This window comes from Mus caroli, chromosome 5 (assembly GCF_900094665.2).
Source record: "Mus caroli chromosome 5, CAROLI_EIJ_v1.1, whole genome shotgun sequence".
In the NCBI taxonomy this organism is placed as follows: domain Eukaryota; kingdom Metazoa; phylum Chordata; class Mammalia; order Rodentia; family Muridae; genus Mus; species Mus caroli.
In genome coordinates this window covers 116,481,723-116,497,838 of record NC_034574.1, presented here as the reverse complement: position 1 = coordinate 116,497,838, position 16,116 = coordinate 116,481,723, and the positions used below count along the sequence as shown (strand labels likewise).

The 16,116-nt window shown below is 45.6% G+C and overlaps 1 protein-coding gene across 1 annotated transcript; it reads left to right on the top strand.

Moving 5' to 3' along the window:
• The first annotated feature begins 9,547 nt into the window (after positions 1 to 9,547).
• On the top strand, positions 9,548 to 12,052 carry Il31 (interleukin 31). The gene is made up of 4 exons (XM_021163678.1): positions 9,548 to 9,823; positions 9,924 to 10,144; positions 10,325 to 10,476; positions 11,458 to 12,052. The coding sequence occupies exons 2-4, from the start codon at positions 10,129 to 10,131 to the stop codon at positions 11,776 to 11,778; spliced, it is 489 nt and encodes a 162-aa protein (XP_021019337.1). The 5' UTR covers positions 9,548 to 9,823; positions 9,924 to 10,128; the 3' UTR covers positions 11,779 to 12,052.
• The last annotated feature ends 4,064 nt before the right edge of the window (positions 12,053 to 16,116 follow it).

Genomic DNA, 16,116 nt, shown 5'->3' with positions numbered 1-16,116 from the left:
GCATGTACCACCAGGCCTGGCTTCATGCCTGTTTTATCATGCACCAGACTTCATGCTGCCCCTCTTAACATTTACCTGTCTGAGGGTTTTGCCTGCATGTCCATTCGTACAAGTCTAGTGTCTATAGAACCAGAAGAGGATATTTTACACTCTCTAGGACTGGAGCTACAGTTATGAGCAACCATGCCAGTCCTGGGAAGTGACTTGGGGTCCTCTGCAAGAGCAGCAGCCTGTGCTCATAATTGCTCAGCCATCTCCCCAGTCCCCCAGTTAATGAATTTCCCTCTGCCTTCAGAATATGGTCAGTTCGGGATCATCCCGTGACCCTAAGATGCACGACAGAAAAGCCACATCCAAGAATCCCCCTGGGTCTTCAGGCCCACTTTTCCCCGTTCCTTTGTCTTCTCTCTCATCCATGCTTCAAGACAGTGCAATCTACTCTCACTTTTTCCTCGATGCCACAGGGAGACTTCTACCCCAACAACTTATTCCTAGTTCCCTCACCAAATTCCTGTGACCTCATATTTACAAACTTACAGACACTCTCTGGGCTTATCTTTCTTGACATTTCCATGGCTTGTGGGGTTGTCAATCATTTCCTCTGACTTGAAAAACCACTTCTCATTTTGTTCCGTGACAGCTTCCTTTCCTTTCCTTCTCGGGTGTGCCTTCTTGAATTGAACCCCAAGTCACCTTTCTTTTCCTCTTCTGCTGATGGCTCGGGACTCAAGGCTCTACAAGCAACTGTCATCTCTTATAGTGGCCCTCTGCTATAGGCTTGCTGTGTGTCAACCAGAATAAGCTGGTGGCTTCCAAATGGGCATTTCCAGTTCCCTCCTTCATGTTGCTAGTTCAAGTCCAGTGGCCTGCTAGTCATCCTTACCTGTGCTAGACAGACTCTTTCACCTCACAACCACAAGATGGAATTACATTCCTCAAACTCCAAACTCTCTCCATCTTCCTCCCATCACTGTCTTTTATCCACTTGCCCAAACCAGAAACCTAGAAGTTGTCCACACTCCATCCTGTTCCTCCATCTCCACAGCCACCCCTCTTTTCTGAGTTTTAGCTCTTATATGTTTTTCTAGTCCACCTTGCTTTGCATCTACCTGTCACATTATCCTGGCTCATCTATGAATAATGTAGTGTTTGAGATCCGATCAAGACATTCTCTGGGACATTAAAGTGTGCAGAATACAGAACAGAGGTGAAGGCTATGGAGAGATGTTCGTGAAGAAAAGAGCCGAGCAGGAAAGTGCTTAGCCTACTACACTGAGAAGGCGTGGCCCAAAGCACAGATCATGTTGTTATGGAACGACAGACAGCAGGGGAGAATTTTGAAGGGCAGCTGTGATCACCATTGCTTAACCAGATTGGACTTTTGCTTGGTTTTGGATTTCATGTGTAGCTCTGGCTGGCCTGGAACTCACTATGCAGACCAGGCTGGCTTTAATCCCAAAGGCATCTATCTCTGTCTGCCTTCTGAATGCTGGAAGGAAAGGCATGTGTCCCCATGCCTTGCTCAGACTCTATTTTATTGTATGTATTAATATTATGTGTGGTGGCTGGAGAGATAGCTCAGCGGTTAAGAGCACTGGTTGCTTTTCCAGAGGTCCTGAGTTCAAAAGTTCAGCAACCACATGGTGGCTCACAACCATCTGGAATGAGATCTGATGCCCTCATCTGGTGTGTCTGAAGATAAGTACTATACACACACACACACACACGTATATAATGCATATATTATATAATACATCTTTAAAAAATATATATTATGTGTGAGTGGGAGCACCCCTATGTGGGAGTCACATTTCAAGGCTGGGTCCTCCCTCACTTTCCATCTTGTTTTAGGCAGGTCTCTCTATGTCTCTGCCTTCCAGCTCTCAGTAGGCGAGCTAGCACTATGGACATGCAATTCTTTTTTTTTTTTTTTTTAAGATTTATTTATTTTATTATATGTAAGTACACTGTAGCTGTCTTCAGACACTCCAGAAGAGGGCGCCAGATCTCGTTACGGATGGTTGTGAGCCACCATGTGGTTGCTGGGATTTGAACTCTGGACCTTCGGAAGAGCAGTCAGTGCTCTTACCCACTGAGCCATCTCACCAGCCCGGACATGGAATTCTTATGCCGAGCGTTCTGTGGACTCTGATGATTTGTCCTCATGTCTGGACATTGGTCACGTCCCCACTGAATCATCTCTGCAGCCTCAGACTGAAGTCAGTCTCTCTCTCTCTCTCCTTATTTTTCGAGACAGGGTTTCTCTGTGTAGCCCTATCTGTCCTGGAACTCACCCTGTAGACCAGGCTGGCCTTGAACTCAGAAATCCGCCTGCCTCTGCCTCCTGAGTGCTGGGATTAAAAGTGTGTGCCACCACTGCCCAGCTCTTTTTTTTTTTTTTTAAGATTTTTTTAAAGATTTATTTTATGTATGTGAGTCGCTATCTTCAGACACATCAGAAGAGGGCATAGGATCCCATTACAGATGGTCGTGAGTCACCATGTGGTTGCTGGGGATTGAACTCAGGACCTCTGGAAGAGCAGTCAGTGCTCTTAACCATGGAGCCATCTCACCAGCACCCCACCCCCCACCCCCAACTGAAGTTTCTAAGAAAGCAGAAGTGGGCTGGGGCTATGGCTCAGTTGAGAGAATGTGTGTTGAATTCAGTTTCCAGTACCACAAAAAGAAGGTGAAATGGTTGCTATTGTGGCATAATAATGGTTGGAATTCAGACCTATGATGGACGAACCGACGGATGGACGGACGGGTCATGGAAGGTAAAAGCTGAGAACAACCAGAGGCTGACAGCCTATGCTCATTGCTCACTGCTCACAGGAGACTGCATTCTTTCTCTCTTGTTAACCCTGGACTTGCCAGCATAGTGGTGCACTCCTCTAATCCCAGCTCTAGGGAGGTGGAGGCAAGAGGATCACAAGTCTGGCCTACATAGCGAGACCTCTTCTTATGAAAACAATTATCTGCATGGATCTGCCCAAGGGGTGGCTGACAGAGTGTCACAGTGCAAGAAGGACTCTCAGTGCCACCACCCCTCCCTAAGGACTTATACAAGTTCAATGAATACAGCATTTTTCTTCAGTGGTGTAGCCACTGGTAAGGTGCTCAGGCTGTTGTAAACAATTTACCCATGTTCCTCTAGGAAGCCCAATGAAAGTTATAGGGTCATTCGAAGAAGGTGTCCAAGCCAAAGGGGCGATAGTTGAGAAGAGGAAGGGGAATCTATAGACAAGGAAGGGAGACAAAAGGGCACCGTGTGTGTGTGTGTGTGTGTGTGTGTGCTCGTGCATGTGTGAGTCTGTGAATATATTCAAAATACATTATATATATATACACATGAAAATATCATATATTGTATATATTATACATTATAATATCATATATATTATATATTATAAAACCCATTATACAAAATTAATATATGCTAATAAAAACCATCTTAGTTCTTGGGAAGATGAGGCAGGAGGATTACTGCAAGTCCAAAGCCAGGGCTACACTCTTAAGTTTCAGGTTAGCTGGGGGCTACAAAGTAAGACCCTATCGGAAAAGCAAGGCAAATGATCAGAAGCCCAGCATGCTATTGGATCACTCCCTTACAGATCTAAAATGAAGCTATAGGCTGGGATTCCTGCTCTCATCCAGGGCTCAAAGTCTTGTGCCAAGCTCATACCCTTAAGTCAAATTTGCTTTCATTTTCCACGGAGGCACCTCGATCTTCAAGTCATCTAACTCCATCTCAATGGACTCTCCGGTTTTCTCTTCTGCCCCCAATTTTGGGTTGTCTCTATTTGTCAAGGTGTGTTTATTCTTTGAGACAGGGTCTCATGTACCAAGGCTGCCTTCCAACTTACTCTGTAGTAAGGGCTTCTGATCCTCCTGTCTTTCCCTCCTGATACTGTGTGCACCACTACGTTGAGTTTAGACAGGGCTGAGGATACAACCCGGGGCTCTGTGCATGCTAAGCAAGTACTCCACCAAGTGAGCTACACATCAGGCCTGCTTGTTTTATTTTATGGAAGGGTTTTTTTGTTTTTGTTTTTTTTTTTTTTTTGGTGTGTTTGTGTGGGGTTGGCAAGTTGTGTGTGTGTGGCTTGGAACTGATACACAGTCAGAGGTGACCTTAACCTTCTGATCCCGGTTTTCCAAGTGCTGGGTTGTAAGTGTGTGTGCTCCTACCTTTCTCCCTTCAGTTTTCTTGGCTGTCTGGCTTCTTGGATGGATCCACAGGGCCTCAGCAAATGTAGGCACACATTGTATCCTGGTACTACATCTAGCCCTAAACAGTTAGCACTGAACCAACTCAGGTATCCAAGATAATGTCCATGACTTAGGTAAACTGATTACTAAACCTGATTTCCTCTACAGAGTCCCTTTTGCCATGGAACGTGACATAATAGTTGCATCATGTTTGCTATGTACATCAAACAATAGTTAACAACAAACCACCACCAGGCAGAATCCTGCCCGCCGCTGGCTTTACCAAAAGATTTGATTAAATTGGAGTTTGGAACGTGAGGCAAAGGGCAAGGGGAAGCCACTCTGTGGAGAGGCATGGCTGAGGCAGAGTTGTGGGCATGCAGTCCCAGACCTGGGAGGCAGGAGGAGCCTTGGGCTGTTTGAGGCTAGCCTTAGCTTTATGCTAAGTTCCAAGACAGCCTAGGCTAAGAGAGGAACACTTCCGAAACCCCAAACAGAAAGGAAGATGGGTAAGAAAAAAAGAAAAGAGAAGCTGGAAGCAAAGGTGGGCTTGAGAGTGACAGGGAATTCTCTTGTTTTATGTTTGGGGCTATGAACCACCCACACCTGACCTCATTTCTGAACTCTGGACTCCAATATCGTGGCTCATCTGTCACAGAACAGATGTCCAATGGCGTCCAACTGTTCCTAGAAAGACTCTCAACTTCCTCTTTGCAGACTTCTCATCCTTCATCACGTACCATCTGCCCAGCTGTTTCCTCACTGCCCAGAAGTTACCCTTGATCCATCTCCATATCTGTCCCCTGGTTCCCACACCTCTATCTCCATCCACTCTTGAGTCCAGGCTGCCCTAACCTCTTACCTGGAGATCTGTGTAACTTCTCTTTGGCTCCCCTGTTTCTATCTTAGACTCCCATTCTCCTCTTTACTCAGTAGCCTGTCTCTCTCCCCATCTTTTCAAAAAGCACACCAGATCCCGTAAGTCCCTATCTAAAGCTATCTGGTGGCATCTCATGGCACTTAGAAGAAAACCTAAGTTCTTTATCGTGGCCTCAGGGTCCTTCGTGCCAGGCTTCTGTCCACATTTCCACGACCTTCTTTTTCTCCCACTTCACTCTAGATACCATGGCCACCTTCCTGTTTGTGGAAGGACACCGAGTTCTGATCTGCAGTAGCTCACTGTCCTCATATCTTTCCACAGCGATTCCTTCTCATCCTCCAGGTCTCAGTTTTAATCAATCAATCAATTAATTGCTAAGTCAGTTTTGTTTTTTGTTTTTTTGTTTTTGTTTTTGTTTTTTGTTTTTTTGTTTTTTGTTTTTTTTTTTTGAGTCGATGGCACACTGTAGCATAGGCTGGCCTGAAAGATGCTATGTAATCCAGGTTGGCTTCTACCTTGACTTTCTGAGTGATGGAATTACAGAGTTATCATGTCTGGCTTCCGGTCTCAGTTTAAAGGTTTGATCCCTTAAGATATTTTACTCATGGGCTGGTGAGATGGCTCAGTGGGTAAGAGCACCCGACTGCTCTTCCGAAGGTCCAGAGTTCAAATCCCAGCAACCACATGGTGGCTCACAACCATCCGTAATGCGATCTGGCGCCCTCTTCTGGAGTGTCTGAAGACAGCTACAGTGTACTTACATATAATAAATAAATCTTTAAAAAAATTTTTTTTTACTCATTCTCTAGCCAAACATGCAGTAGTTATTCATAGTTTTATATTCCTGGGTGCTTTCTTACTTGTGAATAAGTCTTGTCTCTTGCCCCCTAGAATACTAGGTTCTTAAGGACAGGGACTTTGTTGAGCTTGTTTGTCACTCTTCCTGGGAACCTACAAGAGGACATAGCTAAGTTGACACTCAAAATAAGAATAGATTGGGAGTTCTTTGTCATGGTCAGTTCTGTGAAGGTGAAGCTGGCTGTCTCCTTCCCAGCCGCCAGCCGTCAGGAACTCCTTGAAGTGGACGATAAAAGCAAACAAGCTTCATATTCTCTCTGAGAAGCCTATGGTTGCAATGTGTCTGCTGATGTTCTGGGCAAAGAGTGGAATGGTTCTGTGGTCCAAATCAGTGGTGGGAATGACAACCAAGGTTTTCCCATGAAACAAGGTTCCTTGATCCAGGACAGCAAACTGTTCCTGCTGTTAAGTGGCATTCATTATTTCTTCCTTTTCTTCTTCTTTGTTTCATTTTCTCTTCCTCTTCGTTGTCTTCTTCCTCCTCCTCCTCCTCCTTCTTCCTTCTCTGAGAGAGAGAGAGAGAGAGAAGATTGAGTCTTGAACTGACAGAGACTACTGTGCCTTGGCAGTTGTGGCCCAAAAGAGGCAGCAGAACCCGAAAGCTATTCCATCTCTCTACAGGCAATGTCCACGAATACATTATCAGAAAGCTCTTCAACAAAGGTGAGAAGCCAGGACCAACGCACCAGATACTGAGCATCTTATCACACATGCCCTGCAACACAAATGCTGACATATTGCTCTGATGAAACCACTCGCCAAGGATAATGAGGAAGTTGCAGAATATAATATGCTAAACGTTTGGCCAAGAGGATGAAGGAAGCCAAAGAAAACTACCAGGAACAGATTACCAGAAGATACAGGTTATGTTCGATCAGAGCTTCTTCTACTGTGTCTGAGTTCAATCAAAAATAGTGTTTAAGAGTACCAATAAGCTGGGCATGTTGCTGCATACCTTCAATCCCAGCACTGGGGAGGCAGAGGCAGGCAGATCTCCATGAATATGAGGCCAGCCTGGTCTCTGTAGTGAGCACTAGGATAGTCAACGCCACATAAATAGATTCTGTTTCAAAAAAAATCCAAAACCAAACCAACCAACAAAAACAAACAAACAGGCTTTTAGGCCAGGGATAGTGAGAGGACTAGATGTAGCTACTAGTGTCTCCCGGTTTCAATGGCGAATCTGGAGGAGTTAGATTTAATATGGTTTACAGGGTTAGAATTCTAGTTGTTGCGCCCAGCAATTGAGTTACTATTGTTTCTGAAAACAAACAAACAAACAAACAAACAAAACAAAAACCTCCAAAAGAAGGAACAAATAAATGCTCAGACATTGAGTCTCCAAAAATAAACAAACAAACAAGAAAAAACGGGAAGCTAAAGAGATGGCTCAGTGTAGAGGACTGGAACTTTAATTTTTAAAAGAGTTTCTTCTAAGATGGTTCTTAAATGTTCTAACCTCACTTGTAGCTCACCACCCACCAGAGGTAGTGGAAAAGAAAGGATGGGGCGGGGGGAGCTGGGAGGTGGTGGCACACGACTTTAACCCCAGCACTCGGGAGGCAGAGGCAGGCAGATTTCTGAGTTTGAGACCAGCCTGGTCTACAGAGTAAGTTCCAGGACAGCCAGGGCTATACAGAGAAACCCTGTCTCGAAAAACCAAAAAAAAAAAAAAAAAAAAAAAGAAAAGAAAGAAAGGAAGGATAAGGGGTGGGGGGAAAGCAGAGCTGTTTAGAAAGGTTCTTTGTAGCAAATCTCATCTGCATTGTCAGGAAATTAGGTTAGTTCACAGGAGGCAGCAGCAGCAGCTTGATCCACTCACAAATACTTCACGGCAGCAGCATCATCGGTGGTGTGAGCTAGCAGGACACCCAGGCCTCAGCTGAATCAACACGAGTCAGCAAGAGGAATTAGGATCAATCGACTGACAAAACAAAGATCAACGAAAAAGGAAGACCAAAAACCATTGCAGAGCTAGCTCTACAAGCAAGCCTCTTTCACAGTCCGCTGAGTCACACACACACACACACACACACACACACACACACACACACACTCCCTCTAGACATCATGCGTCTTCCACAGGTCTTGCCTCTCACCACTCGAGTTTAACTTAGTAAAAACTTCACAAGTGAGTATCCGCTGGCATCACTGGGCCAATCGGCCCAGGTCTGTGGGAGCAGACAGAAGCCGCAGCAAACCACCCGGGGTTTTTAGGTGTGGTTCTCTCTATGGAGTCCCGACAAATGCTCAACAAAGCACGGAGGGCGGACCAATATATGTGTGCTATTAGCGAAGGATTCTTCATCACGTGTCCTTTCATGTGCTCGCCTTAGCAAAACTTCCTTTCATCTGTGTCTGCTGCAGGAAAACACTCCTTCGCCTGTTTGTCCCAGCAAAACACCATCCAACACGACTGACTTTCCAAAGAACCCTTAAGTTTTCACTCCAGCTCAGGAGAACTGATGCCTTCCTTGGCCTCCACAGACACTGGCAACATAAACACACAAAATAAACCTTTTGTTTGTTTGTTTGGGTTTTTTGTTTTGTTTTGTTTTGGGGGGGTTGTTGTTGTTTATTTGTTGGCTTTTTTCGAAACAGGGTTTCTCTGTGTAGCCCTGGCTGTCCTGGAACTCACTCTGAAGACCAGGCTGGCCTCGAACTCAGAGATCCACCTGCCTCTGCCTCCCAAGTGCTGGGATTAAAGACATGCGCCACCACTGCCCGGCTACAAAGTAAATCTTAACAATAAGAATAAATGATTCCAATAATATTTTTTGAAAACTAGGTACTGAAGTAGGGCTTTGGGTGTGTGGTGGAAGTGTTCCATCAGTAATCAATTGGCCCAGCCTAACAAATGCTTCATTTTTTTCTTTGATAGACAGCTGCTCTCTGCAGGCCTGCCTGGGCTGCGACTCACTGAGACAGAGCTGACCTAACTCTGCATCAGCCTTCCCTCTTCTGTCTCCTGAATGTTGGGGTTACAGGCATGAGCTGCCATGCCTGGCTGAACGACTCCTTATTTCAATTTAGTTAACGTGTTCGGGTGTCTTATCAGCACAGCATGTACGTCTGCGCAGTTCGTGTGTGCCTGGTGCCCACAGAGGCCCGAGAGTGTCAGATTCCCCCAAAACTGGAGTTACAGTTTTGAGCCGCTTGATAGCAATGAAACCTGGGTTCTCTGAAAGAGCATCCAGTGCATGTAACCACTGAACCATCTCTCCAAACCATGAACATCACTTTAATTTTTTTTTTAAATAGTTAAAGGATATTTTGATTCTAAAGATGTAAAAGAATATCTCACCTATTTTGAAATTTGGTAATAAATGTTTCTTCAAAGCTTAAAAAAATTAGTTCAGTTTTTTTTTTTTTTTTTTCAGTCAGTGATTTGCTAAGCTGCCCATACTGGCTTAGAATTTGTGACCCTCTTGTCTCAGCATCCTGAGTGTTAAGATTACAAGTGCACCCCCCCACACACACCCAGTTCCCATAATAACTGACCCACCCCCACCCTACCCTACTCCCATTGCCTGGGCAAGTAACTCTTGAGCCCCATTCTGGTTCTAGAGTCTGAAGTCACAAAGGTGCAGGTGAGAACGCAAGGACAAGGGCAGGCCCTGGAGCACAGATGCCTTCTCCTCATGCCTTCCCTGTGTTCACTAGAGCCATCCCCCTGCCTCTGGAATTCCCACAGATGGATCACTCTGTGGCTTCTTAAAACTTCCCGGCAGGGCACTGACCCTCAGCCCCTCTAAGTCACTTCTTCCCCAGTGATTGTACTTTTCAACCGGGCTTCAAACTTTCCTCTCATTAAATCAGCAAGCACTTTCCAAGAAAAGAGAGATGCTCAAGATGTATCCGCCTTCCTGTGTGGTATGTGTATGCGTTTGTGTGTGTGCACGCGCGCGCGCGTGTGTGCATGTGACTCAATCTTCTGCCTTGCCTTGAGGGTAACCTCAGCGTTTCCTTCCAGCCCTGCTTTCCCCTGGCCCAGCTGAGACTGGCAGCATTTTGAAAATGTTTTCTGGAGAAAAGCTGAGCAATGGTTTTGCCATGGGCGGGCTTTTGATCTGCTTCCTCACGACAACCCTTTATATATCGCCTGGTGGCCATGGCGAACACACCAGGCTCCAGAGACCACAGGCAAAGCGGGCCTTCCTCACTCTCTTACTGTTGCTATGATCTTCCACACAGGTACCCCTGGCTCCACACGCAGCTCAGCATGGCTTCGGCTCCATGGCTCTTATCATGTTAGGGGAAGGAGCCGGGAAGGGCTGCCTCAGGTGGTTGCTGGATGGAGGCTGTTGTAACTGAAGCTGGGATGGGCAGGGGCGTCTGACCCATCAGCTCCATGGTATCCTTCTTTTTCTCCAGGAACAACGAAGCCTGCCCTGGTGCTGCTTTGCTGTATAGGAACCTGGCTGGCCACCTGCAGCTTGTCCTTCGGTGCCCCAATATCGAAGGGAGACTTAAGAACTACAATTGACCTCTTGAAACAAGAGTCTAAGGAACTTTATAACAACTATGTAAGTGCCCTTGAGATTGTTTTTTCTTAACCATTTCTTTAAAATGTCTTATTTTGCTATCTAAGCACAGCTATTCTTTCTCGATATAAAGCCAGCTATGGAAGCCAGAGAGGCATGGGGACACATTGGAATTCGGTTGGGGTGAAATGTTTCCAAGGGGGTAAATGCAGTAGCAGAAGAGGCAGAGGCAGACTGGTCCAGGGACTGAAACCTCGGCAGCTTACGAAACTATGAAACACTACAGGATGCGTGCTCCCAGCATTCTTTATCTCAAATCCGTCCGGCTCACAGTCCCTACTAAACGAGCATTCTTGCCGAAAGGGCATCCTTGGAGATGGGCCAGCTTGATTCAGGAATCCCCTGAGAGAGCGATGAGAGCCAGTTTCAGCAGCCAAAGATGTCTTAGTGGAAGCAGGGCGTGAGGATCTTCCTTTGGGTCTCCGGTGCCTCTGCCGTTGACTAACTAGGCAACTGTCTGTGTGCTCTTGGAGCATCGTGGAGGGCCCTCTGCTTGGCCAGAGCCTGGCACAGGTACAGCACAGGACCCAGAAAGTGTGACTACTTCATGTCCTCGGGACCGCTTAGATAACTTCAGTTGAAGCAATAACAGGGAGACTGATGGAGACACAGATAACCTCCCTTCCCCTCTCACTTCAGTCACTGAGCCTCTGAGAACAGGTTGCAGATGGCTAGGGGCAGCCTCAGCCAGATGGGCAGAGACAGATTGGGTAGAAGCACCCTTAGGAACCACGGCCAACCTGGGTGGGTATGCCATGTCTTCTAGCTCATAAGCCAACTAGGCCTTCGATTCCTATAGACACAGATTTAGTGATGGCCCAAGCTTCAGAAGACTGTTGTACCAATTAGATAAGGTCTGAGGCAGGTTAGACACAGAGGAAGCCCTGGAAATGAGCTGTTCTGAGCCGTAGGGGTTGTTACAAATGTCTTCCTTACAATATTTCAAACCTCCTCTTTCTACAGATCAAAAAGCAGGCATCTGGGATGTCAGCGGACGAGTCACTACAGCTGCCGTGTTTCAGCCTGGACCGGGAAGCATTAACCAACATCTCGGTCATCATAGCATATCTGGAGAAAGTCAAAGTGTTGAGCGAGAACACAGTAGATACTTCTTGGGTCATAAGATGGCTAACAAACATCAGCTGTTTCAACCCACTGAATTTAAACATTTCTGTGCCTGGAAATACTGATGAATCCTATAATTGTAAAGTGTTCGTGCTTACGGTGTTAAAGCAGTTCTCAAACTGCATGGCAGATCTGCAGGCTAAGGACAGTATATGCTGAGTGATGGGGGGTGGGGGGGGGCAGTGTCCTCGGCAGTGCCTGTCCTTCCAGGGCTGAGCTTGCAACCCAGGACTTAACTCCAAAGGGACTGTGCGGTCATTACTAGTCATGTTATTTATATGTTTTTATTCTGTCCACTGAAATCTTGTTGTTCTACCCTGTAGGGACTGGAAGTGGCAGCTATATTTATTTATTGGTATTTATGTACTGAGTTTGTTAAACGCTCCACGGAGGAGCCTTCAGAGTCTATTTAATAAATTATATTGACATGATCTCATAATCAGTTTTGGAGTTTGTGCTGGGGTTGAAATCAAAGCTTAGGAATGTTCTGGAAATAGTTTATGTTGCTGCCCTCTCCCTCCATTAGACAGACTCATGAGCAAATAATCCCAGCAGCATCACGTGTATGATAAACATCTTTGTTCCAGGTCATAAGTACAATCACTGTCCTTTTGGTATGTAGGCTGGAAACTAAGGAAAGAAGTCATTTAGTCACTTACTCAAGGTTACGCAGCTGCTTGGTGATATACCCAGATTCCAGCTCGTACTGTATTATTCTGTCTGACCTCAGTTCTTCCCCGGGCAATGACTGAGTCTCAGGGGCACTCAGTGTCCTGCCTGATACAGGGTAGTAACTCAGTGTCCACTGCACAATTGCCACTGCATTCCCAGGTCACTTGTTCAACCAATCCTATAGGGACGTCTTCGCAGCAGACATAAAGGTTTGCTGTTTGAGCAGTCCTTGAGCAGTAGTAAGGTCCTTACTGGGTGTCTGGATGGAAGGGGTCTCAAAGTATCTGGGAACCTTCAATAGCAAGCATCGTGCTGGAAGCACAAAGCCTTGATCCCACTTGCTCACTCACAGGGTCCAAGCATGGGTCTAGCAGCTTAGTTTTGTTTGTCGAAAAACCGGGGATGGAACCCAAGGCCTTGAGCATGTTAGCATTTGAGCATGAGCATTCATTCTCATACTGCTCCTGCCAAGAACCAATAATCTTGAGTCAACTAGTACTTCCATTGTTTAGAAAAACTAAGTCCAAAGCAAGAGAAGACGTGCAGAAGAGCACAGCAGGGAAGATGTGGTCAGGGTTCTGAGCTATGGAGTTAGGGCTTCTCAGTCTTGCTCTAGTGGGTTTCTTTATTCTGATCTCACACCAGGCTCACCCGTGCTCAAGCACACGGGTGATACAGCAGTAGGCTCATAGCAGGCTTTGGAATCCCCAGACCCATCATCTTCAATGGCACTGTTTGGCTATCCTTGCCTTTTGAGGCAGCCCATCACTTTTTTACATTGTCTTAAGTCGTCTTTGTCATTAGAAAAGTTATCCAAACCTGGGAAGTAAGACAAAACATAACTCTATGTCCTTTCGAAGAAAAAAAGTAAGCAGACACAAGATCACCATGAAAGAAATGGTTTGCCAGAGAAATAGAGGAGGCAGACAAATGTTCTTTTTTTTTTTTTTTTTTTTTTTTTTTGGTTTTTCGAGACAGGGTTTCCCTGTGTAGCCCTGGCTGTCCTGGAACTCACTTTGTAGACCAGGCTGGCCTCGAACTCAGAAATCCGCCTGCCTCTGCCTCCCGAGTGCTGGGATTAAAGGCGTGCGCCACCACGCCCAGCCAGACAAATGTTCTTTAGAGAATTCTAATTAAAAATATAAAGTTTTAGAGGCTGGAGAGACAGCTCAGTGGTTAAGAGCACTGGCTGCTCTTCCAGAGGACCTGAGTTCAATTCCCAGCAACCACATGGTGGCTCACAACCATCTGTAATGGGATCTGATGCCCCCTCCTGGTGTGTCTAGTGTCTGAAGAGAGCTACAGTGTACTCATATAAACAAAATAAATAAATCTTAAAAAAATAAAAATAAAGTCTTAGAAAACCTATATATATATGTGTGTGTGTGTGTGTGCGCGCGTTATAAATATAAGTATATATATATTATCTATACATATATTTTTATATAAGCATATATATACACACATATATAAACAAAACATGAATGAGGGGAACAGAAAATTACCACGCTGCTGCAGTGATCCCCAGGAGAGTATGAAATTAGATTGGATTGGTTTCATGTATCTTCCCAATAATGAGTGATTCTGGTGATGCTTTCCAAAAATGTCCACAAGTTCTTGGTTATACCTCTAGGGCAGTCAGGGCAAATCTGAAGATTCACTTTTTTTTTTTTTTAAAGAATTACTAGCCCTGTCACCTAGGAAATGTTTTTCTTCAGGACACTGAAATCTTGGGTGGCCTGGAAGTCAACATTTAGACCTGGCTAGTGTTGAACTCACAGAGATGTACCTGCCCCACCCGGCCTCCTGAGGGCTGGGATTACAGGTGTGTGGCTCCATGCCTGGCTCTTTGTTTTGGGATAAGGTCCTAGTAGGCTATGCAGCCCTGGCTGGCCCTGGAGCTTGTGATTCTCCTTCTGCACGGCTCCCTAAATACTGGGTGATGGGCAAGTGCCTCGTGCTTGGTTTATGATGTTGGCTTTTGTGCTGGGACGATCACTGGATGCCACATCCAGCCTCTGGGGATATTTCAAAAATTCAGTTCTTCAGTTATACTGAGCACAGTCCAAGTGGCTTGATGGCCACGTTCTCCATTCCTGTCAGCACAGCAGGTTTGATGCAGCAGCCCCGCTCTTGGAGGATTGCATTTGACGGACATATTATCTACTTCCAATTAAGACGTGGAATCAAGAACACATCACACACACACACACACACACACACACACACATGTCGTGTTGCATACTACAACCCTTGTATGGAAATCAGAGGACAACTTCACACCAATGATGATGGGTCAGCATAGAGTGTGCTGCATAGCAGAAATAACAAGAGAGTCTTGTTTCAAACACAAGGCAAGAACTGACCCACGGAAGTTGTCCTCTGATTTCTACACAAGGGTTGTAGCATGCATGTGCCTGTGTTCACACACATATACCATATACACACTAATACTCCTCCTCCTAGTAATAACATTTATAATTTCACTTTGTGGAATGCTCTCTCTGGGGGTGCATCCCAAACTCTTGGGAAGCAGAGCAGTGGGTGGCTCAGCCTGTGTGAGGTCACCAGGCTCTGCATCCAGAGAGGGCCTCTTGTATCTTAATGTTCTATTCAGTTTTGAGGGAGGGTTATGCTGTATGGCTTGGTTTACCTGGAAGCTGCAATATTCCCGACTCTGACTCCTGAGGGTTGGAATTCCAGGCACATGCCAGGCATGACTAAGCCTTTGACCTTGTCATGATCTCAAAAGCCTTAATGTATTTTTTTTTTGTTGGGGGGGGGGTTGGTTTTTTGAGACAGGGTTTCTCAGTGTAGCCCTGGATGTCCTGGAACTCACTTTGTAGACCAGGCTGGCCTTGAACTCAGAAATCTACCTGCCTCTACCTCCCGAGTACTGGGATTAAAGGCGTGCGCCACCACACCCGGCCCTTAATGTGTTTTAAACAAGGCACGTAGCTATTGGTGTGTTTGAACAAAGCCAGATTCCTGGACTTTAAACCTGGAGATTCTGAGTTAGTGAGTCTACGTAGGCCTCTGAAATGCATTTGAACAACTTTATTGAGCTATAATTTATGTAACATAAACACCACTTGTTCAGTGTGCATGATTGTAGACCATGCATGATTCTTCTGAACTGGGCACTGATCAATGATATGTCAGTCAATATGTACACTGGTGTTCCTACTGACTGCTTTCGGGACGTTGTGGTACAACACATCATTTGTGTGTACACATGCTGATACAGGGATAAATAAGCCTGCTGGGCCATCATCATACAAAATGACAGCCCAGGGACTGGGGTGGAGCTTAGTGGCAGAGCAAAGAACATAGGCTCAATCTTCAATACCCACCCCAAGGGTATGGAGAGCATATAAGATTAGCCACGGTACCTGGTACTTAAACAAACGCTGTTACTGGTTTGTATAATTACTATGCATCTTCATTTTCACTGCTGTGACAAAACACCTTAAAAGGAAGAAAGGCCTCCTGAGGGCCTATTGGCAGCGACGGCTGCAGGTAAGGAATATCATTATTCATCAGCCATGTAGCCAGCCATTGGTAAGTTGTTCATGCTTCAGTAAATAACATCACACTCAAGCGCATACAAGCAAATACTAATTATTAAACTCTAGGCCTTTCTCTCTCTCATATGCACACATACATACATTCACATACACACACACACACATACACAAACATGGACACAGACACACACACATACCCAGAGACACGGACACACACAGACATACAGACATGGACACACACATACAGACATGAATACACACACACACACACACACACACACACACACACACACACACA